The 26,917-nt window shown below is 40.2% G+C and overlaps 1 protein-coding gene across 1 annotated transcript; it reads right to left on the bottom strand.

Annotated features, from left to right (window-relative positions):
- Window positions 1–4,531: 4,531 nt before the first annotated feature.
- Window positions 4,532–7,704, bottom strand: LOC308142154 (leucine-rich repeat transmembrane protein FLRT2). Its single transcript, XM_080512482.1, has one exon. The coding sequence runs from the start codon at window positions 7,436–7,438 to the stop codon at window positions 5,417–5,419; it is 2,022 nt and encodes a 673-aa protein (XP_080368608.1). The 5' UTR covers window positions 7,439–7,704; the 3' UTR covers window positions 4,532–5,416.
- Window positions 7,705–26,917: the final 19,213 nt, after the last annotated feature.

Raw genomic sequence — 26,917 nt, 5'->3', positions numbered from 1 at the left:
TGATCCATGTAATGTTAGTGACTGTCTTGTGAAATTGATTTGGAAAAAAAAAAGAAACGTTAGAGAAACAAGACGAAGATTCACAGATCCGTCCAAGCTTTTTCCTTTTTTTCTCCCCTCGCACCCTCTGGGGCTTTTATACAGTATCAGAGCCTCGAACTGTACTTGCTGAGTCTGGGGAAAAAGATCTGATCTCATACTTGGTCAATGTGACTGACAAATGCATAATGCCTCAAAAGTCACCACTGAACTTGTAAAAGTCATGTTGTTTTTGTTACTTTTCTACAAGTCAAGAGTGGTAAATATGCACAGCTTATCGAACCACAGTATCATACAGGAGGTCCGAGGTTGTCAGAATTTCATGCACATTTATTTTGTTTCAGGAACAAAGTGTGCTCTGATTGATTCTGACTTGTTGAACTTGTGGAGTCATGACAGAAACCACAGAGATTTAGATTTTAGAAACTTTAATCTTGATGATGTAGAAAATCAACCAATGAATAAGTAGACAAACTATGTAAAATGTATGTATTTATTTATTTAGATTAAAAATATTTTTATTCTAAAATTCAATGCCATCAAGTAGACATGAGCAGCTTGTACAGTGAATAGAATAACATTTACTCAACACAATTGCAGAATATGTGGAGGAACAAATCAAACCTTTTGAAAAGATTTTCTTTTCAATCCAAAAATAAAACTATTAAAATGAATGTACAGTGTACCAAAAACTTTCTTTCAGTGTGTCTGTGATTGGTTAACTGATCAGGGCTCCCAGACTTTGATGAACTCTCTCCCAGTCCCTATTCAACGATATACCTCCTTGTACATTATTGGAAAGACGATTAACAGCAAATGTGACCAGTCGCAGGGAATTGTTACTCTCTCAACACTCTCTAACTCTTTGTGTTACAAGAGAGATTCTAATGATAAAAATGCATTATTTCAGCAAACGTAACTGTGGTGGATGATGGGTCATTAAATCTTAACTTTCATCTGAGCTTTAAGAAACAATTGCAGTTTAAGAGTAAACATACTTCAGATACTTGGTCAGACACAGGTGATGTAGACGCCATCTGATCATTGCAACTCCAGAAATGCACAAGCAACTATGTAAAGTTTACACTGAGGAATGTAGAAGTAATACCAACTCAAATTGAAAACCTGTTCAACTGTCCTGATACCCAATATGTACAAATCGGTAGGGTACAACTGCATGGGGGCGACGTGACATGATCATTTTAGAAGAGAGTGAAAAAGTCTGCAAAGAAAAGCTTCATAAGAAATGTTTGAACAAAGACCCACAGCTTTGTGTTCAGAGTCGGCTCAGGTGTCTCTGCTGTAAGAATAAACAACATCCATCGCATTAAGTTTGAACTTTTTGACATTTTTGTTTTCTTGTTTTTCTTCCAGAAGTCTGCTGATCGTGATAAATAAGTTAATGCAGGTATTTGTAGTTGTCTCCAGGTCCTTCAGCTCTCTCAGGGCTCAGCATTTTTTCTCCATCATCAACTTTAATAAATGTAATTATTGACTGTCTGCTGTTCAGTTGAAATGCAACGAAGGAGATGTCAGGGCTGGATTTATCTGGACATGTTGAAGTAACAACAGAATAGTTCATGTTAGGTGGGTGAGGGTCACTGCCAGCAGACTCTCGTCCATAGTCATTCATCATTTTAGGAGTATTTTTTGATTAATCTTCAAAAATTTCAACGTTAGAATAGCGGATAGTGATCTGTGATCATTCAACTACAAAGAATCCTGGCATTGATATACTGCTGAAATTAATTGTTAATAACCTGACGGGAATGTAATTTCCATTTTGTGTATTCAATAATGTACTGTATTAGTAATTCAAGATATTTCAATAACAAAATGCACCGACTGGGTTGTACACATGATCCTGAGTCTGCATCAATTTCTGCCATCAGCTGACAACAAAACAAAACAAAATAATTGTTTCAGAAGATTGCATGATCTCCCAGTGATGAGGGTATTAAAGTTTTTATAAGCGTCTGAGATATAATGTATAATGAGTTTTATAGTACTCCTCACAGTTTGTGCTATTAGTAATTTGTATATATTAGCAGTGTAGTACAAGTTACAGAAAATTAATCCCTCACTACAGTTACCTCTTGAATAGAGTGGCGGCGTCACAACTTGGTAAAGTAAGTGTGTTGGCACATTGTGGGTCCTTTCAATTAGTCTGCAGAAGTTACATCAGGTAGTTTCAAGAGAAATGGTGATACAATCGTGTTTTTTGGGGGTTTGTTTGTTTTAAATTGGCTGTTACTGTCCAGTATTTTCAACTTCAAGCTCTCCACTGCGCGTTTTCGCTTGAGGCGATAAAATCTTCAAAAAAACGACTAACACGCAAACAGCACTGCAGTTCTCAACAAGTAAATGGGTTGGGTTTTTTTTTTAGGACCATCAACGCATCACAGGTGTTGAGGACAACAAAAAAATTTACATAAAGCACAAAAAGAGACAACTGCTAAACAGCTGTGTTCATATAGAACGAACCTAACAAGTAGAGAGAAACCTCAGTGATGCAAGTGTGAAATGAATAAAAAAGTGATTGGTTACAAGAACATCATTGCTGAAAGTAGTGGTGTTATAACTATGACTATATATTGGTGGTATTCTTTTTTTTTGAGGGGTTGAATTACAGTCGGTCTTGGGTTTTTCATCTAATGCATCTAATGATGCATCGTTGCTTTATTGTCAGTACTTTTTTAACAGCATTGCTTTCATGTTTGAGCTATTGGGAAAATGGTTTGTAATCCCTCATAAATGTGTTTTTTCCTGCCACTGAAACTAAACACTAAAGCATATCAGTAAGATCCAGTGATCTCTGCTTTGCTGGCCAGGAATATGGATCTATGGCCATCAGTAAGATTAAATACTGTCCAAAACAGTTTAGAAAAAAACATTGAGTCTGAGTGAACAGATTTTTTTATTTTTTATTGTCCCTTAAGGACTCCAACTGAAGAGTACAGTGCTGTGTCTTGCAGTTGATTCATCACCCTGACTCCTATTTGAAGATACATTTACACCTGTGCAGAAACCATAAGAAAATAGAGAATTTAGAGAATGTGGAGTCAAGGGCTTTAAATCATCTGAAGTTCCTTCAACGCTTATGAGCTCCAAAGGAAATATAAGATCACAAATCAAATAGGGCTTCATAAAAATCCCTGCAGCTTCTGCAGATGACTGTAAGAACTATATGCAGGATGATGAAGCTCTTTCCAAACTCATAAAAGAGTCAGTTCAATAAAATTATTCAAACAATGCATATTTTTACTGATTCACTGCTGTCTACCTATTAAACACGCCACTGTTCTCAATTCATAATTCAAGCCCCTTTGTAAATATCTAGCCTGAAAGCTGTGTTAATGGGAGCAATATTTCAGTCTACTGAACATAATTGCGACGCTTTTACATTCAAATTCCCTCTTTTGCATAAGGTGATGGTCCAAATATCCAACCAATACAAACATATCCCTCTATTTATAGACAGATGGACAGATGGATAGACCCACAGCGAGGTGCAGCTCCAGCAGACAGTGTTAAGGTGGCAGTCGTGCACATCGATGTCTCATCTGTCGCTGACAGCGACAATTCACATGATCAAACTCAGAAACTCATGTAACCTCTCAGGGCTCTGACTGTGGCATTGTACCTCTCTGAGCGAGTGTGGTTTAAAAATAGATTGAGACATGCAATTGAAAGTTGCCCGTTCAGAAACGTGAAACGAGACAGCGATTCCTGAAATGGGTGACTAAAACCTCATCAGTTCATCATTGAAGTGTCATGGAGATATTTATGATACTAACATAAATATGTCATCAAAGATAAACAAAATAACGAGCCATTTTCCAATAAACATAGGTTGCTTTGTTAATCAAACATTCACTAATTATGTATTACATATTTTATTTCACTTCAAAAATATTGTTTTGCAGTGTAGCTTTGGTTTAAAATACCAACTTCTATAACTTCCCCCACTTCATGATAATAACCGCAAATATATATTAGAATGATGAAAAAAGTCGTCATGAACTGAAGCTAATATCCAGGTCATGTACTTATCTAATTTTGTCCACAGGTAGAAAATGTCCTAATGTTCCACTGCGTCAGACTGTGAATTGTGTTTGAGTGCACTGGAACGTAGTTCTGAAGGTTTGTTGATAGCTGCACACAGCACTGAATAGATGTGCAAAACAAACGTCATTACCAATACACCGAGCTCTCCTACATGTAACGTGTATTCTTGAGCTTCCATCCGTCAGCTGCCATTCTTGGACAGAATGAGGAATTAATTCACGTTTGGAAATATGTTTTAATTAAATGTGTGATGATGTAAATAAATAACCAAGAGCAAAATGTTTCAGCAACAACAACGGCATTGAATGTATATACAGAATACATTTTGTGCAAAAAACATGGGATCCAAAAGACATTGAAAGCTGATAACTTCAAGGCACATATATATATGTATATATATGTATATATAGATACTGTTTAACCATAACAATTTTCTTGCTGAACAAAAGGGGAAAAAAGTCCTTAATGAGACAAACATACAACAGACAGCAGATGTGCTTTTTTTGCCCTGCTCACTCTGTGACACCCACCATCAAACACAACTAGTACTAATACCATGACCCCTTAATGGTGACGATGTATTAATCTTGAAAAGGAGGTAAAAAAGGACCACTGCCTGCCACTTTCTGAGAATGTTTAATGATTGTGACCTTTAAATTACTTTACGAAGCAAAGAGAGGGTTGTTTGCATATAAATGTGTTCTATTCCAGAGCAAGAATCTGAGTATGTGCATCTGTATGGATTGCAGTGGCAATCAGATCACTCTGTGATGACAGTATCATCGAGATCACAGTTCTAATGCACATTTGTCTGAGTGTGACAGACTGTATGACTTCCAGAAAACTACACCCTCTAGTGTCGAATGTAATTGGTTTGTACCTGTCTCTTTTTTTCTCTTCCTCTCCTGCTCTCTCAAACACAATTCTCGCATGTAATCCAGCTACAGTGTTGATTTGGAGCCTATTATGGTCACAGTATACAACAAGTTCAAAATGCTCCACTAATATTAAAAGAAAAACAAACAAACAAAAAAAACCCAACAACAACAACTGAAATCCAGCCTTAAAATACTTTGGAAGAAATGAATCCTGATTGTACATGTCTGTGCGAGCAGAAACGAAAAAGCACAACTCCAGAAAGCAATAACTTAGAAATCTGATGTTGTTATATAAAAAGATATCATCCAGTTACTTGTATAAATTACATTTCTTAAAGACATGAGGTTCTCAAATATTATTCACACTGTACAGTGTTCAGCAAAGTGTGGTTACTTGTCAATAAAAATGATCCTGATGCTCTTCAAAACCATCATGTCTGAGAAAAGTCTGCATCCTGAACATTGTTCTTGCAGTAGACTGTGCTGTTGTTCCCCAGAGGGCAGTCCCGAAAGCCGATGCCCCCATTAGGGGTGTAAATAGGTTGAATGTGGAAATCTCCCTTGAGAAGCTGCTCATTGTTAAGTGATACTATCTGGAAGCTTGTTTCAGTCATTTCCAGGATGGAATTGTCTTTCTTGGTGCCTGCTTCACAGTAGTCATCTTTTCTGCGCCCCCGGTTGTATTTCCACTTTGCGGAGGACTTGGAGTGGCTCTTCTTGTGCATATGCCAACAGAAGAGACCGAGCAGTACGATCAGCACCACAATCACAGCTCCACCAATCAGACCAGCCAGCAAGAAAGGTGAACTGGGTTCTTGCTGTGTGGCTTGCTCCGGCCCTGATCGTCTCCTGTTGTTGTTGTCTGGGCTGAATAGGGCCGGAGTCGTCATGGCCTCAGTACACACAGTGTCATCTTTGGGCCGGTAGTTATTGAATGCATCCAAGGGAATTACACAGATCCGATATGTGGACTTTGGCTCAAGGTTAGCTAGCCGGATCCCACGATGATCCCCACCAACTATCCTCTCCCTCACTGTGTCCCCTGTGAGACTGGGACCCATTCTGGCCCAGGTCACCTTGTAGGCAGTGACTGGAAACGCAGCCACCCAGCTCACGTGGATAGCCGACCCATTCAGTATGGTGAATGTAACCTGCAGAGTCTCCCTTCGGGAGTCCACGGGTTGCTTAGTCCTCATTCCCTCTTCTCTTGTTGTGTAAACTGGGTAGAGGGTGGGCACTCGGATAAACGGCGCCCTGGAGGTCGATGAAACATACTGGGTTGTCATAGGGATGCCTGTGGAAGAGGACAGGGATGGATGAAAAGCAGCACCAGTTGTTGAGGTGGGCTTGGGTGCCATGTCTGTGTTCTCCGGACACTGGACCAGCTCAGCAGTGAGTTCCCTGATCACCATGCCACGGAACTTTTCAGGTTTATGGCACATAAAGCCCCGCACATTAAGCGAGGCAGGCAGAGATTTGAGCCATGACACCACCCATTTGATGCTGCAGTCACATAACCAAAGGTTGTTCCGCACAGTAAGCTGTCTGAGACTCCCAAGACCATCGAAGACCCCCTGTGTCAAAGACTGCAGCTGGTTGCTAGAGATATCCAGTCTTTCCATCTTGTATAACCCAGCAAACGCTCCGACAGGAATATGATTTATCTGATTTTCCTGAAAGTTTAATTTGACCAGCACCTCCCCAGGGAGGAGAGGGGGTGGATAAGTTAGTGAGTTGCGGGCCAGTGACAGCTCCCTCAGGGTGACCAGGTCCTGAAAGGTCCCTGGTGTGATCCCTTCATCCGTTAGCAGGTTTCCATCCAATAGGAGACGTTGCAGGCGGGTGACATTTTTAAATGCTTCCTCTGCAATAACCGCAATCCTATTTTCATCCAATCGTAACTCTTTTAGATCATCTGGGAGACCAATAGGCACGCTGCTCAGGTGGTTTTTGGTGAGGAAAAGCATCTTTAGGTTCACTGCCTCACGAAAGGCCCCTTCCTCAACTCCCACTGTAGAAATGGAGTTATCATCTAGATGCAGCTCCTCCAGCCACAGAAGCTGAGCCAAAGCCGCTCTGGAGATGGTCTGAATGTTATTCTCCTGCAGATGGAGGACCCTCACATTTTTGGGCAGGTTGATTGGAAACTCATCTAGCTGGTTGCCATAGAGATACACAGTTTCCACAGAAGCCACATGGTGGAGCTCCAAGGGAAAGCCAGCGTTATTGATTTGGTTGTTGTGAAGGTAGAGGGTCTTGTAACCCTCTCCAATTCCCAGAGGCACTGAGGTCAGGCTCCGCTCATTGCAGTAAACAAAGGTGCGATCACAGCGGCACTCCTCGGGACAGTTAGAGGCCCGGGAGAACTGCAGATGAAGGCCTAACAGTATAGGAATCCATGGCCGCAGGAAGGAGGCCCAATCCAAGTGCCATAAACGCCACTGTATCTCCATTTCAATTGAATTTCAAAAACCTTACAGAAATGAAATCAGTGAAAAAAATGAAATTACAAATTAGGTCCAGTCTGGTGCTGCAGAAGGTCTTGGAAAAAAAAAAATCCCTTGATGATTACTTGTCCGATGACTCTCAACACAAAAGCAATGGCCACATTAAGCAGTCTTATTCCTTCACCAGCCACTGTCCATAACTGAGCTGGGAATCATCATAAGAGTTCATCACATTTTCACCATCTCGTCTCTTTGACACCAGGTAAAAATCTTTCCACAGTACACAACACGAATGGTGCCATGTACACACTGGAGGCTGAACATTTCATGTCCTGTCCTTGTTCCTTTCTTGTCACATTCTGTTGGTTCCACAACAACAAAACGTGTCTGTGGCTTGACATTCGGGGCCCGAAACCTGTTGTGAAATAAAAATAGTGAGATTAGTCGTTTTGTCCTCAAAAGGCATGTCTTCCATTGAATACCAGAGAATTTCTTTCCCCTGCTATCGCTCAAGTGCAAAGTGAGGCAATCTAAATTGGTAGAACACAGCAGTGTGCATACAAATGGATTTCAAATGTGTTACATATTCCACAAACACACAGCTCGACGGAAAAGCTACCTGAGTAGATGCTCTGAGTGAAGGTGTGATGAATTGGAAGGGGGAAAAAAAGTGTTTTCAAAGTTAATGTCCACACTCGCAACATGAGCCTGAAATTGTGAAGAAAAACGAATCCCCTTTTACAGTTCATAGAAAAAAATAAAACACAAACAAATGACTGAAACACTGAAAAGCTGGCTCAGATAGTTTTTATTTCTGAATTAAGATTATAAGGCTCTGTCCTTAGCATTTTGAAAGAAGTGAGGTGCGAAGTGAGCCAGGACAGTCGCTGATAAGCCTAATTCTGTTACCCACTAGAATCTTAAAGGATCTCACTTATCACTATGAAGATTTTTTCTTAAAGTGCAGGGTCATATAATATTTTAACCATACCGTACGCGTGCCTACTAAGCCAAATATTTTCCCTCCATTACTGCAAATGTAGTCTCTTTGGTGCCTCTCTCCGTATGATTCATTAAGTGTAGTTATGCTGAAGGAGAGCTGCATGGTGATGAACGCAGCCTGTCAGCAGAGATAAGATGAGACAAATTCCTTGCACAGGGACAAAACTAAGATCGATGTCAGCTTCTCACAAAAAATGAAAGGTGCGACTGTGCATACAAGGTCATATGATTTAAATAAAGTGTAAAGGGTTGCTTGTCCATTGCATCTGTATTAGCTGGCATAAACACAAAAGAGTCATTATCTAGCCAAGACCAAGAAAAAAATATCAATAAATCCCTACATGGGTGCAATCATGAGTTTACAACTCAATACAGTTCCAGCAGAAGAAGTGATGATAATGTATTATTACTGGATTGTTAGTTGGGTGGTAGTGATGATTGATAAAATAGTGCCAGGCAGCAGCAGCCTGTTGACAGATTGCATTGATTTCTGGCCAAGGCAGTTCAATAGTTATGTAATGTTCCTTGGGGGGGTGGAGAAGGGAGGGGTGGGGGGGCAAACAAGCCATCAAACTGAGCCCAATTATGGTGACCCAACCTCACCACAGTTAATATCAGCAGCCTGTTTGGCATTAACCCATTCACATGTAAATCCATGCAATCTGACCCTATGAGACGTCGCCTGCACCGCCCGGAGCTCGTGAACAAAACTGGCTCATACTTCATCTGCTTTCAGCCTTCACATCAGAGAGACTTCATCTCAAGTAGAAAACCCCTCTTTCCTCTCTTTTACCTGAAAGAGCACCACCAAACACTCTAAATAAATGAAGACTTAAATCAAAAACAACGAGGTGAACCATGGAAGTGCTGGTTTTGTCATTATTTTGCAAGTTCAACCTGACAATTGGGATTAAATAAATACTATATTGAAATTTAAAAAAAAGTCAGCTCACAGGGTGCTAAATGTTTTCTTCCTTACCTTCAGTGTCGCTGCTTCACATCCAGCCGCTCCGCCCGTCTCTCCGTAGATCGCTGCGCATCCTGCGGGCTGCCTGTGCGCCCCGCTCCGGCTCCCGCACCGGCTCCGGATCCCGCTGCGGCTGCGGGATACGATCACTTGGATTTCTGCTCCTGGACAACGGTAGCATTGTGCAGAATTTGCATGATCCTGACGGAAAAAAAAAATAAAAATCCAGAGTAAAATCAAACCAAACAACAATAAGTTCAGGTCATCTGCGGTCTGGTCCTCTGCATCTCTGAGTCCTGGCCGGGAGCGCGAGAATCTGTCCGGTCGGCCGCTCGGAGCGCGCCGGGGGCTGCCGGTAAAGTTCCTCCACTGCCTTGACAGGAAGGGGAAAGGGGCATGAAGCTAAGAGCAGGGCACAGTTAACTGACCTCCTTCGCTCCCCCGACAGAAACCTGTGAAATGTACCCGGGATATGTCCATGGTCTGTGGAAAGTGTTTGTGAAGCTGCTCGGTCCCCCTGGAGCCCCAGCTCTCTGCGCACCTCTCTCTCTTCTCTCTCTCTCTCTCTCTCTCTCTCTCTCTCTCTCTCTCTCTCTCTCTCTCTCTCTCTCTCTCTCTCTCTCTCTCTCTCTCTCTCTCTCCGTCTCTCTCTCTTCCCCTCACATACTCCCGTCTTCCCCACCCTCTGTGTGTTACATCTGTTTTACCAGAGACCTGTCCATACACTCTAATATGCGTACTGAGGTGCGCAAGGACACGTAGAGCAGGAGGGGAATCTAAAACCACTTCCAGCATGACGGGGCATCATTAACCTTAAGCTTTCTCTATACTTGTACCACATTGAACCAAGGCATCGTGATGCTTTACACATGTATCATTCGTTAATATGTACCCATAAAATCTATATAACTATAAAACACACAGTTTCTGCAAAATAGTATAAAAGACGAAGCAAAGTCTTTTTTTTTCTTTAAATTGGTCCAAACCCCTTTGTTTCATCTATTTCAAGGCAAGCAGCACCAGTCTCCTCCATCATGTTGGATTTATGAATTTTAAAATGGCAATCTGTGCAACAGGTGTGACTAAATGTGCCTGAAAATGTGTATTTGGATAACCACAAAGACAAGACACATCACATTACATATGGCCATACATATTATTGAATAAATGTGCACCTTGCTACAATATAACTGTGACACAGAAAACAGTGGTGGGCCTGGAGCATCTGCCTATGATGCGAGTCACACTTAATCCACTCGCATAATGAGATTTAAATGTGTTCTTACTGGATGTATGAAAATATAATTATACATAATTTTGATTAGTGATGTTATACATATTGTCCTCATTTCACCGACCTAGGGTTGGACAACAAGAATAACATATTCTGCAATATGTGCCCACAAATAATACTTAAAAAATATATATAATGTACTTATGAAATGGGACTTAACTGTTAGCTGTTAATGTTAAAAATGAAGGAAATACAGTGAAGGCAAGTTGGCAAAATTATGTAAACAAGTTGATGTTTTTTCTACAAATGGATGTAAGTTTAATATTTTTGACAAGGTGGTATTATACAAGTATTACAATGTCAATCTCTCTATACTACTAAAACAGTTGTTCATAAAGCTTATTATTTGTTGTGCTTTCTTCAGGATATTCTTACAGATGTTTTTGTTCTTTCTGAATATAAACTGGTTGAAAAATATCTATTGTGTAACTAAAACCCAGATTTTGAAAGACAGGTTGAACAGGTGTTCTTTATGTATACTGAGATATTCCATAATCTGCTGGAATGTTGTATATTCTTGGAGCCACATACCTATATCGTACAAATTAACATTTTGATTACATAGGTATATCAATCATTTAAGAAATGTGAATGAAAACTGGTTATTCCAAATTAATGACTGATGTCCAAAAATGGGATTTAAAATATAATCCCTCTTTATTCTCACTCATTTGACTATTAATGGGCATATGTGTATGTTTTTTTCTTCAATATTTGCATTTGAACGTTATTCCTTGGTTGTATATGTACAAGTATTATAGTGTCATAACTGTCGTCATATCTTTTTGTTTGTCTTCTTCATCTGTTCACAATGCAGTCAAAGTAAATACCAACTTAATCAAAGTATGTCTGTCACCAGTTCTCTCTGAAATCTCCATCTGATTACCCTTGTGTGTCACAGATCCTGTGGCAGAGGAGAAAACTTAAGTTTTCGGTTTGTTCTTGTTGTTTATTTCCACTGAGACATAAGATAGATTTTTTTTATGCTTTGCCCCAGTGTATTTCCCTTAATGAATGGCTCCAACTTGTGGGCGTATTGTTGCCAGCGCACACAGACAGAACAGTGAACTGGATGATGAAGAAAAAAAAAGTAGAGATGACTGAAATCCCGTTCGCTTCGATTTAATAACACATTCATGAAACCTCTGAGCCATTTCTGCATCGACCAGATTAATCCAACATATCCACCTTTGCACATTTTCAAACGTCAGACAGACAAAAGACGCGCACATGGAGGCGCACACACACACACACACACACACACACACACACACACACACACACACACACACACACACACACACACACACACACACACACACACACACACACACACACACACACACACACACACACACACACACACACACTGTCTGTGGTTGATTCATACCCTCTATTCACAAGTCTTTGGGTTCACACACTTGCTGCCAAACACCACATCTGCTGCTGCCTCTTGCCTCTCCAATCTATTAAATTAAAATCCAGACTAAATCTGCGTGCAGCTTATCACGTTGTATGTGGAGCCCGTGGCTGGCATGACAATGTTGGTTTCGTCCCACTTGTTAAAGCCATGTCAGTGTAATCGGGATGCCTGTGTGAGTAAACTCACGGCGACCTGAGCAGCTGCTTGGAGGCTTTAGAGCAGCGGATGGGGAGAAATGGATTACCTGGATATTTGACCAGATTAGAACAGGGGAATGTGCTCAGTTTAGTTGCAATGATTAAAAAAAAAAAAAAAAAAAATCTCTAAATTACAGAGTGGAATGAAATGGACTGGCAGCTTGAGTGTTCATTCATTCACCAAAACGGAACAATGTCTGTTTTACAGCTTATGATGCTTTTCAAACCAGAAGCAAAAAAAGTTGTGCATCTAAAGTGTACAAAACAAACCCAGAGATATAATCTATAAAAAAAAGTGAAACTACGATTGCGCTCGATGGACTCCTGTTCAGCACTCCCGTCTCGCAGTGAGATAATCCCTAGTTCAAGTCTGGGCTCGAGGCTTTTCAGTGTGAATCTGCATGTCCTCTCTGTGACTGTTTGGGTTTTTTCAGGGAACTCAGTATTCCCACAAAAAAACCTAGATGCTTGAGGTTAATTTGTGACTCCTGGCATGAACGTTGATGTGTGTGGTTGTCTGTCTCTCCGTGCTCTCCGGTTAGAATTTGTTTCATTCCGATACCAAAGCAATTCTGACCTGGGTCGGAGGTGAACTGAAAAAAATGGCCTCCAGCTCATTTTATTAATTTATTTTGATAATCAGGCGATTGTATGCAGAATGCTGGTGCCAGCAACTCATACAGTGGTTTATACAGATTAATAAATAAATAAATATTATCAGGTTCTCGATGGTAGTACAATTCAGGGGGGGGGGGGGGCATGACCTCTAGGGGGGGCATGACAGAAAATAATTGAGAACCACTGGTCTAGACAGACAGAGACAGACAGACAGACAGACAGACAGATGGTATTAAAGTGGCAGTAGCACATGTATGTCTCATCTGTCCATGAGAGGTGAATTTCAAACTGCAAATCATACTTCCCTTGGCCTTCTCTTAGTGAGTGTGAGTCTGATCTTCAACTCCACACAAAGAGTCTTGTGTTAAATGATGTTTCCTAAAAACCTGACTGCCTCGTTAGAGCCCCGGGTGAGGATATAAGCGCCCACTCGGCTGTATACTATCTTGACACTGATGGGAAAGTCATCCCTGCATCCAAAGTCTCGCATTTATTTTCCCATAATGTATTTTCAGAGCTCACACTCCAGCACCGCCCCATCAAGTCTTCGCACACGGCCCGACTGCCTTTCCCCCTCTCTTCGTTTACTATTAATAAAGAAGCAGATCGCAGACAGCCGCGGAGATGACAACAAAGACGTTTTTGTCAGGACTTCGGGTGGGGGTGGGTATGAGAGGTGGTTTAATCAGTGTCAGGTTTCTTTAATGAGGGTACGGCTCAGTCAGGGGTGGATTATCAAGCCTGGAAAAAAAAAAAGCCCTCAATCATCCATCTGTTTTGGTAATTTCTGTGGGAAGGAAGAAACACGAAGAGAAAGACCTCAAGACCCGCATTCACATTCACTGCTACCACCACCAAATTAACAGTGATTAAGATTGAGTGTTTCAGGGGCTTGACCTGCTAATGAGTAGTGGTGGAGCTCATAAAGAAGGAGAAAAATGTATGGGTCAACAACTAATAGCTATTTGCAAGAGTATCGAATGAAATAAAACTTTTACTTTTTTAGAACAATCTAAGTGTCTCACAATGGTGTAATTCAAGAAGTGATGTGCACAGAAAAGATAAAATCTGCCCATTACTTTAAGTTATTTAGGTTGCTCAACACAAAGTCTAAAATCAGCTTTGTTTGCTTTTTATTAGAGGAGAGCTAAAAGTCCGATAAATATAAGAGATCAGAATCAGTCAATCACGATACACGGTACACCAGAAGATTCACAAACATATTTCTATGAATACAAATATGCACATTATTCAAACAAATTTCAAAGACCGTGTAAGTAGCATCATTTTACCGAGGACTTTTTGAGAACAACACAGAAAGATCTTGAGGTTAAAAGAAAATGAGTATGACATCTTGAATAAGATTTTACATGGAGAAGTTGGATCGCACTGTCTCTCTACAACAGGAATGTCTGACCTGTGCATGTGTGAGTTTTCTCTCTGAGCTCTCTGGTTTCCTCCCACCGTCCCCCAAAAAATGCACGAGTTAGTACATTTAAAGCAGCCGTCCCTACAGTGTTATAATTAATATAATAATAATCTTAAATACCTAAATGAAGGCTAAACTAACAAACGTGTTGGTACGCTCTCCTCACCAGACATTTGAGAGCGCTTATGCTCACATTTTCTTCACAATCAGCAAAATTAAAAACTATACACATCTGTTTTTGACAGCAACTGCAAAACAACATCTTCTGCTTCTTTACTAATTCAACTACGTTTTCTTCTGCTGCTTCTCTTTCGGCATAATCAGCTTTTTTTGGCGCTGTTTTTCATCAACTGGATCGATCCAGCAAGTAATGGTTATTTTGGTTGTGGGGTGAAAACTTATTAAAAAAGTAAACAAAGTGGAATCCAATGTCAGGTAGAATTAGTGTTACTCACAGTTGGTTAAAGTGACTATAGAAGATGTCTGGAGACAAAACTCCACCTTGTCTGCTACCCCAAATGAACATTAGTTGGGAAATAAAACTCAAAATGATCATCAAAAGAAGCAAAGTTGATCGTTTCTATGCAAAGTGCTTAAATGTTCCCTCATCTCTCAATTGGGAATACATCAAAGTCGCTAGAAGCACTTTTAAAATCTCCTCTCATCGTGAGCATGAATGATATGTAAGGCTTTACATTTCAGAAAGAGAGAAAAACAACATTACCCTCAAATGCTAAATTGATTTAAAAAAAACAAAAACATTTATTGTTATTTCTTTCCAACAACCTGTTTATTTGAATATGTTTGACTTATATAATTTATTGAGATGAAAAACTGCTCGTACTCCTCCAAATGAGCCTTGACGACTCAGTAAATACTGCACATTAATGACTGCAAATGAAAGGCTGTGTAAATTCAGCTCAGAAAGACGACAGCGTCACTTTCATTGAACTGTATTCCTGCAACAAATCAAAGATGAAACAGGCAGCGTGCCGGTCACTGTGTTCCGCTTCAAAACGCTGTGCAAACCTCATTCGGCGTCAGTGTGATTGTGACGGCAGTCAGTCGGAGCTCCTCATCACTCAAAAAGGTGTTTCTGCGACTTCCTTTTTATTTGTGAATTGGCCACAATCAGCTGATCCAAGAGGAGTCTCTTGCACAGTGTACATCAGCGACTTCAGATTAAGAAATATTTTTCATCATTCAGTTTATTCTCAGTCAGATTCTGTACAGTACATGAACACTTCCAGATGTATTCGCCTCCTTAAATTGGTCAAAAACTTTGATATGTATGATCTGTATAACAATTATGTGTAAAGGCTGCTTAAAACTGGTGAAGTTCCACATTTACAGGATTTTTTTCTTTCAGTTTTATTCATTTCCTTTTTTTTTTTTAAAGGGAAGCCGCATCCACCATGGTGTTGTGTGATGTTCATTTTTAGATGTACTGTACACTCATGAATAAAGATGTTAATCTGTTCCAGTGATTCCTTCAAGCCTCCGACTTCCCATTTTCACTCGTTTTCTTTTTTTCTTTTAACCTCACTGAGGTTACTGCATTCTGGGTTGTTGTTCTGGGTTGTTGTAGAAACAATAGGGAATTGTTTTTTAATTTGTTATTGCATGGATCAGTCACCAGTGATCATGCAAAATAATTTCAAGGTGATCAGGTTCTCTTTGCTAAAACTTGTGCACTCAACTTCATCCACCCACATGCACAGGTGTCATGGCTTATGTTGCATGATTACTTTTTTTTTAATCTCTCATCTCTTGAGGACTGAGAGTGCTCAACTTTTGTGAGTCATTCAAGAGTATCATATACTCTTGATTGAGGGATATTAAAAGTCCTGGCTATCTTAGGTTGAAAAATGTCAGTTATTTTTAACCATTTTCTTGATTTTTTCCCCTTTTTCATGAAATGCTAGAATGTTTGACATTTGGGTTATTTTCCATTGTGAATGAAGTATTTAAAAAATAATGCAAATCCTATGCATCCTGTTTTTTTTTCCATTTTACACAACGTCCAACCTTCTTGGATTTGATCTTGCATTCTTCCTCCCCTTACATCACTGCTTCATTTTTCTTTCCTTTGAGATCAAATTGCATCAGCACATCCTTCCTTAGATTTGAGCTCCCTTTCCTTTTGAGACACCATCTTCAGTGACTTTGACTGCTATTGTTTTCATTATTTTCGATCCTCAGCAGGCATCAAACAGGCCTCCCTGCAGGGATCTGAGAATCTCATTGAAGGTCACTCTCAGTCTAAAAGCTTCTCCTTAACTCAATGACTTTTTTGTTGCCATCTTTATTTATTTCAGTGGAAACAGCTCTTTGATCATTTTACAGCCTTTAACATCGGGTCCACCTCTATTCATGTGGTATTTATTGCACACAGTCGCCTCATAATGCTATAAGTAAAGAGTTTAGCATAATGTGGAAGAAATCTGCATAGATGAAAGATAAATAGATTTCCACAACTCCAAATCAGTTTGCCTGGCTTGAGACCATGTGACATAAATTGACATTCATCCAACATAAAATTTTCCGTGTAATATGCCGTTTCTCAGTGTGATTGTTTGAAGGTGCTGGGGAACTCAGACACCCAGAAAAAACCTTAAACATAATTGTTTAAAATCATAACATTGTGACTTATCGGTACATTATGTAACCTAAAGTGTAACATATATCACACATTTTCCAAACTTCTGCAGGCTGAATGCACTTTACACAAATGGCCTCGTTTACCGATTTGTACACCAGTGGCTTTAGCTGAAATGGGAGAAATGGCAGTTTCAGTGTTTTCGAAACCAACATTTTAAGACAACCTTCTCTGCCAAGTCAGCTCCAGCCACGGGCACAATACAAACTACAAAACCTCCATAGCATAGATCGGTGCTCAGACTGTGGTAATGTTGTTATGGATAGGATATAAGTTGTTTAGTCCCTGGCAAAATTGAAAAATGTAAAACAGATAAAACATGTTGGTACCAGCTCCTGCTGATCTCCTGTGGATTAGAATAAGATAGCAGTCAAAGGAAGACTTTCTGATACTTTATTTTCTCTTTACATCTTCCCTAAGATCCACAGTTGTACTCAGAGAGAACAAAGTCTTTATTTGAGTAATTATTAGGGCATTTTTTCACCCTCCCAATTCTCATGTTTGACAATGTTACCCTCTCTCCTTCCTCACACCAGCCTGCATGGTTTCTACACTAAGTAGGCCAGTGACTGATGCTAATACAAGCTGTATTAATGAGGTAGGATCACTTTCTGCTCCAATTATTTACTAGCAGGGAGGACCTGGTGTGATAATTCTTCGTCAGGTGGCGCTGGGCCCAACACTGAGATTAATGGAAGTTCTTCTGCCTTAGATGAATCACATATGGTTTGTATCGGGCAGTTCTGCTGTCACAGACAGACCGAGGAAGTGCTCGGACATCAGAAAACATTTTCCACTGGCCGGTGGGATATCTGTGTGCCTGGCTGGAACACAGCATGCTCAACTGCGACCGACTTGAGAGGATTTGCAAAAAGAAATCGCATGTGATTTTCGTAGGGACTAAAAGAAGGAGAGAAAAAAAAGGAACAACGGAGGGAGTCAGTCTTCCAGGAAGGAAAGACAACAGATGTGTTGTGAAATGACTTTGGAATAAAACTGAATAAACAAAATATGCTCAGGAAAGAGTTACATTTTCCAGGGAAAACACAATTACAAGGTACTGCCAAGTAAAAGCTGCAGTTGGACCACAGTGGTGGATTAGAAAAAAACAAACTCAAGACTAAACAGTTTGACTCCATTTCTTTTGTTGCCGTGCAGGAAATGCCAGCAGCCAACTCTCTTGATTTGCTCATCTGAGGTCTCTCTTGATTCAAGAGATGACTCATCAAGCCAGTTTTATTGGATCTCATCCCATTAATGTCGGTATAATGGTCACACACTGTTAATCAGTGATAACCTTAATTGTGGAGTATTTGGCACTGGTTGTGGTGCAACTTTTACCCAGGGACGCGTGGGCAAGGACAGTATGAGCACCAGCACATCAGGATCAAATTACCAGTGGTGAAATTAGATAGGGTCGGGGCAAAGGAAGATGTTAGCTACTTAAAATTATTATCTCGGGCAGTGTTTCCCAATCTTGTTGCGGGTCTCCTACTATGATGTTAATTTTTTTGTGACGTCTCCACTCAAACACAGCTGATTCAAATGATGACAATTACCCATTCATTTAATCACCGTGAAATTTAGATTAGGTGTGGTGGGGCAGAAAGACATGTCAAACATGTAGGAAAGCACCACCTCCAGCTTTTGGTGTGTGTGTGTGCGTGTGTGTCAGCAGTTTATGGACTGTGTAGTGGAGGCAGCGTCGGATAATTCACTGCTGGTTCATCACATGATAGAACAGAATAATTGATGTGGTGTTGGGAATCTGTGGAGCCAGCACCTGTCTTGGCCATACATCAGGATTAAGAAATCACACACTCTGTGACCGTTATTTATCTGCCCCAGCTAAGTGCCCCCAGAACACAACAGGGTGCTCAGCAAAGAGCAAAGCACTTTGCATGCGCCAAGGGACTGAGGGTACATCCACACGATGAAAAAACAATCTTTTTTCTCCCCAGCCTTCTCCAAAGAAATTCTGTCCACATGTCACTATGAACACGGCTCAACACGAGGCTTCAGGGCATGTAGCACACCTGTCAGGCCTTTAGAGGTGCTGTGACTTACCAAACACTCCAAAAATGCAGAAGAAGACAAAGCACATAAAAAACTTAAACAGATTTCTCATCCACACCCTGGGGGGGGTGGACCGCACGCACCAGAGTTTAAAAATGTCCCCACTCTGATACTCGTGTTAAAAAAAAAAAAACATCTTCAAGCTCCTAAAACACCGACTTGTGTGGATGACAGGCCAAAAACAGCACGTTTAGGTTAACCGTTTTCATGGCATGGACAGCCCCGGAATCTGGTAGAGAAGCACATCTGTTTTAACAATGATCATATTATTTTTTCAACATGAATTTCACATTGTTTGATATATAACTGCTGTAAAAGTGTATAGAATACAAGGTTATAACAGAAACTAACTTTACATTAACATTAACTATATACACATGTAGTTAGAACTTTCTTCTTCCATCATTAAGAATCTGATAATAATTGGGAACATAATTCCCAAATTATATATTGTATAATGTATACTATATAAATCAGGGCACAGTTTTATCATATAACGTGAGCAGTCATGACTCGTGATGCAACCATTTTCACATAAATGCTATATATGATCTATTATAATAGAATATATTTTGTATTATTTATAAGTGAATGAAAATAACTTAACCAAAATAACAACAAGAAAGTGGGACAATGTTTACAATGCAGATGGAGAACTGCAAAAGAACCAACCATTCTTCAGAATGGAACAAATAATATATGATATGTTGGAAGTAAGTCATTTTAACAAGCCATGAAAGAAATGTACTTATATTTAATTTGAAGACAATAAAGTTTATAAAAGCAACAAAAGACTGAAACCGTCCAAAAAAGATTACCTTAAAATTTTGTCAAAGCTGTATTACAGATGGCAAAGAGAAAGCCAATATGTTAAAAAAAGAAGAAAAAAAAAGGAAAGAAAAAACATTCATCCAAAGGCATGTGGGAGACGTTTTGGCCAACTGGAAAACTTTTGTTTGAGGAAAACAAAATAATATTTTGGCAATCTTAATCATAAAAATACTGCACATCATCACAAAAACACGTTTCCCACTGTGTAGAAAAAGCATAATAAAGCCCTGAAAGATAAAGAAATTCATTGTATGAAGAAACTATTGGAAGTGGGTTTATGGAAGAAACATGAGAAAATCAGTGACGTAAATAAGGGATTGCAGCTATAAATGGGGAAAAAAGCCTCCCGATTTTATGGTGATAATTGTGAGATCAACTTAAGTATGTATAATGCATTGAAAATGCCAGTGTATGTGTATGTGTGCCAATACATTGCTAGAAATAAGTATTGGCGAGTGAGTAAAATATTGTCTTGTCCTGCTTTGCTTTGCTCTCCATTCAGGGTTACAGTATGAAAGTCTTGCATGTCCTGGAAGGAAATACATCTGAAAAGCAAGGGAATTGCTAGATCTTGTCATAACTACAGTAAATCTATCTAAAAACTAGGAACTTTCAGTTCGCCTCCAGATAACCCACTAGACAAGGAAGAAAGCTTTACCTTTTTATTTCCTCTCTAACAACAGCGTAGGTGTAAACACAACTACAAATAATATAGCACATGAAAAACCTTTACAAAAACAAACATTTCACATTTCACATGGCAAGCACAGCTACTTTTTGTGTGTTCCAATGTAAGGCTACCGTGAAATGAAAAAAAGAAGAGAAAAAAAAACTACTTCAAATGAGTCCTTTCTTGTATGACAGGATCATGTGGCCTCGGACTGCAGCTAAAGATTGTTTGTAGGGATAAAGGTACTGCTCCGAGAGCTTCTATTGCATTGTTATTCTTCTCCCTACACATCCTGCAGTCCTTACACAAGCTCAGATATTGTGTCTCGAAACAAATTGAGTGGGCAGGAGATGGATGTTTTGACAGAGAGAGAGAGAGAGAGAGGGGGGAAGAAAGAGAGAGAGTTGAGTCGAGAAGGGGACAGAAGTTGAAGGGGAAAAGTAAAAACAAGGGTGGCTGACAACAGAGGGATGTCAAGCAGCTTGCTGGGCATCCTGTCCCTCTTTCAACAGAAACCACTAATGAAGTGTTTTTGCATGACAGTCAGCAGGTATGAACAGCTGCCACATCAGAGATTGGGTGCTGTTTGCTCAACCCCAACACATTGTTTCACCTGTACCTCCTTTTCATGGGCCGATAAATACGCCTGTGTTTCAAGGCTTCTAAAGGCACAGAACAGAAAGACAGAAGGTAGCGCTGAACCATTACTTTGCTTATACCAAAGGTACTCCTGCTAACCATCTTCAGTTCACTAAATACCGTAATTTATTTAAAAGTTTATCAAAAAATCTGGGAAAAGCCAAAAAGTTAAAAACTACAAACATTTGGGGGTTTAGTTAGAGAAACATGTTGGAGCGACGCATCACCAAAATGCATCTATTCCTCTCGACACTCCTTCATGAAAACAGGATTTTGTTTTGGTCGCTTCCCAGAAACACTAGTGCCAAACCTGGCAATCACTGTGTGACAACAAGACGTCAGCACGTCACTGAGGAATCGACTCAATCTCGGCACAACTCTGCACTGAATACAATATTTACTGAATTCAAAGCAGCATTTTACTTTTGAATAAGCTCCACATTAAAACTCAAGGAGCAGTGGTGGCTGGTGATACATTTCTTAGATTCTTAGCTCTTCATTACCATTCAATTTCAGCACATGTTAATTTAAATACAGTGTATTTATAAACCACATTACAAAAATCTTTCCTTTTTTAGACTGAGAGAATGAGAAAATTATTGTACTTATAAACAGCTCGTGAATAGAAAGCACTTATTAAGATGACACTTTTATGAGCATGCTTGATATACTACAATGATATCATACTAATTAGTCAATTTTTGAAAATGCATGTGTTTTGTGGCTGGTTTACTTGAAATGAAATGTGAGTCTGAGTTCAGGGAAAACAAAAGGTATATTTTCAAACAAGACATCAATCCATGTTTCAAAGCATTTTAGAATGCTTTGAAAGAAACCTCAAAAAAAGAATTACTGTGTGCTTTCTTAAGCTCTTAAATTTCTCGGCTCTACTGGCCAGCCGCCACTGCCGAGGACTCATATGATCTCCTGTCTAAACTATAGGACTGATAGCTTTGTCACTGGTTGGGTTAAAGAGCTCTACAAGCGGTCGGTAGCTGGTTTAGGTGTGACAGTGGCAAATCAATTACCTCATGCTCAACATGGACAATACAAAGGAGATGATAACTGGAAAGAGGAAGGAGAGGGAACATAAACAGACACTGGTAATACTGAAGGGCCTCAGGAAGTTTGGTCTCCTAAGATTCTAAGCAGGTTTTACAGGATCTTGACCAGCTGCCTCCTTGTGTGCGACAGTAGCACTCATGCCAAGGACCAAAGAAAATGCTGGTAAAAACTGCAGAGAAGATCACCGGGACTCCACTGCACTTCGCACAGAGCATGCGGGGCCCACAGGAAACTTCCCTCTATCCCACTTGCACCCTGCACTGACCCTCAGGCTACAAGTCCAGACCTGTGAAAAGCAGCACTTATTTCATCCACTCTCATCAGACTGTCATCAGACGCCTTGACAGCAGACAGGAGTTTGTAATCACGAGCTCACATCATTTGACTTAGACAGCTCGAATGTTGTGGATCACTTGGCCTTAAAGCATGCATGCATGCATTGTTTATATTGAATTTCATTTTAGTGCCTGATTCCTTCAATAGCCTCCATTATTTTTACTGTATCTTTTTAATATTTAGAATTATTTTGTTTGGCATACTTAGTATAAACATGGAGACATGCTTTCATAATGATTATTATGTTGCTACACGTTGGCCTGATTACAATGAACCAGAATGACTTACATAGGAAAGCTCATTTGATGTTCTTTTACATCAGTGTTGTTCACACCTTCATTATTTTGTGTGTAGGGTTTAGTCTTGGGTTTGTGGGCCAACATAACAATGGTGTGGTGATCACTGTCACGACTTTCATTACGTTGGTACTGACATTGCAACCGTAGCAACAATGTCTGAGAGCCGCTGTTGATGGAGCTGTTCCTCAGTGCTCACCGGCTCCGAGACTTCATATTTATTTTATAGTGAAGCAACAGTATTAGTGCAGTGTATAGCCACTGAACCTTCGCGAGCAAACATTCAGCCTTAGCCAGGTTATGAAAGTTCAGGGTAAAATTATTTTCCGATACACCGTGAGGTTACGAAACGGCCCCAATCCTTCGCTAAAGTTTTCAAACTTTAATAAAATATTTGATGAGTAGCACTCATCAGCCATTTTGGTGTAGCCTATCACACTTTCCTTTCACAGAACTGAAAGTTTAACCTGAAACTATAAAATCTTTGATGATGAAAACTCCCCGATTCCGATAAAGTTCAGGTGTTTTCTCCAGAGATTTTTCTCCCCATGTGGGATGAGACTCTCCGGTTTCCAATCTCCTCGGGGTCCTCCTGTGCACGCTTGTCAATGCCTGGTACAGTACAGCATACTTCCCTCCCACTCCAAGTGCTCTTATCACAGAAAGCCCTGTGGACCTAACAGCTGTCAACACCACACACTTGCAGATCTGCACTCTGCTCAGGACGGTGGAAGCGCTGTCAGGAGGCTGGTGGCTCCCTTACACGTGGTCTGCATGCCTCATCCTGCCTTGATTCATAAAGATCAAACACTTTAGGAGACACGGTTTGATGTTGGCTTCAGACATCAGCTTATCTTATGGGCTTAATTCACAGACGGGCAGCGGTAGCAGCAACGTCTCACATATTCGAAATGATTATGAGCTGAAGTATTCACTGAGTTTGCTCTGATTGAATCTTTCCTTTTTCTTTTTTTTTGGGGGGGGGGGGTGAGATATAGGGGAAAAATACTAATGAATGCAACACTTTGTTGAAAATAATTGCTTTTTAATTCTATAGAGTTTTAGAAAGTATGAGTTTTCATTTAAATTGTCATCATGCTCACTGAGCTGAGTTAAGCCTAATTTATACTCGAAATGCAAAGGATGCATAAAGACTATGCATTACTGGGAACCACCTCCGCAAAACCTCTGCGTCTCCTGACGTGCACCTCCGACAATTTCTAAATAGGTGTTGAAGCGACATCCAGGGCTGTGATTGGTCCGCTCTACTATGTTAAGATAAACACCACCAACGAGTTTCATGTAGTTTTGGGACAGAACATAAACCTCAGGGGAGACTGATTTAAAGATGATTTATCACTCATAGGGAAGCAAAAACATATTTGTAGGCAGGAAATGCACAAGTACATACACCCACCATTCATTGTAGGCTCTCTCCACTCTAACTGCAGTATGTATAGCTTTGGATGGCGAGGCAGATCAAACAGAATAGAAATTCTACCAGCTTTGTGCCATGTTCTGATAGTTTGCTTGCCTGTGTAGGTGTGTGTTCAGGAACTTCCTCAGCAAACCTTAAACAGCCTTTTCTCATCAGTTATAAAGATCCATAGCAGGGCAAAGAGCTGATGCAATTTAATGTGACCTCATCATGTTGATTTGTAAGTTATTCAGAAGGCATATAATTCAATGCATACATATTTTAAGAAAATGCTGCACTTTGGAGAGGTGAGGATGAGCCTTCACCATCATCTCCATCCGTGTATATAATGGGTGTCACAGCTCAACCCTCCCACAACAAGTTTTGGAGCAAGTTTCATGAAGTGCATTGGGAAACTTCCCAAATAAATGTTGGCACCCTGAGCACTTGTGTAGTGTGCTTGTTGTCAGAGATGTATGCTGGATGATATTTTATACTCAGAAGACATTGCAAAAGGAGCCAAATTCACTTTCAGGTAGGTAATTCCACAGTAAACCTTTAGTGGATTTAATTAACTGTCTTAAGTTGCAGTTTAGGTTTTAAAGTACCAGACGAGGTGGCAGCAGGCCCCCGTTTCTTTAATGACACTTCTCACAAGATGGATGATGTCTCAACCACAAGCAGATGTTAGATACACATCATCAGTTGTGTACCTCTGTGTCATCAGCTTGTTCAGCCATTTCTTCTTTGCACACACTTTACTGAGGCCCACCACAGTCTCTTCAGATCTGTTTGTTTTATTTCTAATATCTTAGATCTCAGTTGAGGTCCTTCCTCCTGTACCCCTAACCACTGGCTGATGCACACTGCTAAGTCTCTTTTTTATTATGTGCCACAGAGCTTGGATGTGGATTGCCAACTTTTTTAGGTTTTATTGCTGTGGTGTGTGAGATACTGTGGTGAAACCTCATTGAAACCACACTCAGCTCAGCGTTCCACAGCAGCCTCCTCTTATTCGCCCCATCATCACATCCTCCCGGACTTTGGATCACTTTTACTTTCTACTAGAGGAGTATTGTTTATATCATTCATAACAGAAGGTGGAGTTTCAAGTTAGTTTGTCAAAACACAAATTCTTAGAACTGTGTGTAATGAAGACAACATTTATTTAAGAAATCAACTGTGTGACAATTGCATAGCTATACATAATGCTATTCTCACCACTAAGCTATATGTCATTAATGAATAATTAAACCAAATTCAGTGCATCAGATGGTGAAATATGATTTGACTGTACCTATAACGGACCAGTGTTATGTCAACAATCCATCTGCTGAGTATCTTTTCACAAAGGAAATTCGACTGTTCGGAGAAAACTGCATTTCTACAAACATCAAACACCATCAAATAACCACACAAAGCACAGCTGTCAGGAGTGAAACTCCAGTATCTCTTTGACATTTATCAAATCCACTTCATTGCCATTGCGTTTTCTGCAATGTCAGGTGGGATTAGCTCCAGTCTCCACAACCCTGTCCTGACTAATATATGGATGGATGAAACCCCCCAGAAGACTCATTGTCTTATCTGTTGTGATGCTCACTGCAACGCTCCTGCCATCCCAACATCCACAACCCCAACATGAAAAACTGCCAAATTCTAAATTAAATGTTGGACGTCATTGTGCCCAGACTCTTTCAAAGACGTTTTGTTTGGGCTGTTAGCTAGGAAATTAGCAGCATATGTTATAGTCTCAGGAGGATAAGATAAAAGAAATTATTTAAAAAAAATAAAATTAAAAAAAGCATTACTATTGATGACCCCATGGTGCTGTAGCAAGCAATTTCCTCAGGAACTTTACCTTTTTGTCCTAAAATCAGAAAGCCAGTTTGTGCGAGCGAGAAGCTTGTGGTTGGAGACGACGAAGGGCTGTTGTGAACAACAGCCTGAAACACCAATGAAAGCGAAAACCAATAAAAGTAAAAACATATGTCGGCTCAGAGCATTTATGCTCTGTTGAAGCCGCCTATTGTCAGACTTAAATTGTACCCGTGGAAGTTATTTTGAAATAGCATGAAATGATTCCCATTCACAAGTTGGTTATTTTCCGAGTCTGCAGTTCCCGCGGTCCAGGAAGTCCTTAAAAATAATTTATTCTGGCCCACACTTGTTTTCGCACTGGCCCAGAGATTGACGACCATATTACCAGCACTAAAGCAAACAGCATGAAAAAAAAAATTACCCAACCAGCCTGCCTGCAGCTTCAAACACACACACACACACACACACACACACACACACACACACACACACACACACACACACACACACACACACACACACACACACACACACACACACACACACACACACACACACACACACACCCACACACACACACACACACACACTACCTACAGTGTGGTGCTTTCTGCTCTCACTGCACATGCAGTAGACTCTGCTGTAGAGTGCACCCTGTCTTTGATTGAATACTTATTACGTTGCGCCTCACAGATTATAGTTAGCATAGAATAACTGACTGGAGTCTTCAGCGCTCATAAATGGA

Source organism: Blennius ocellaris (assembly GCF_963422515.1).
Source record: "Blennius ocellaris genome assembly, chromosome: 17".
Lineage (NCBI taxonomy): Eukaryota > Metazoa > Chordata > Actinopteri > Blenniiformes > Blenniidae > Blennius > Blennius ocellaris.
This window is presented reverse-complemented; position numbering and strand designations above follow the sequence as displayed.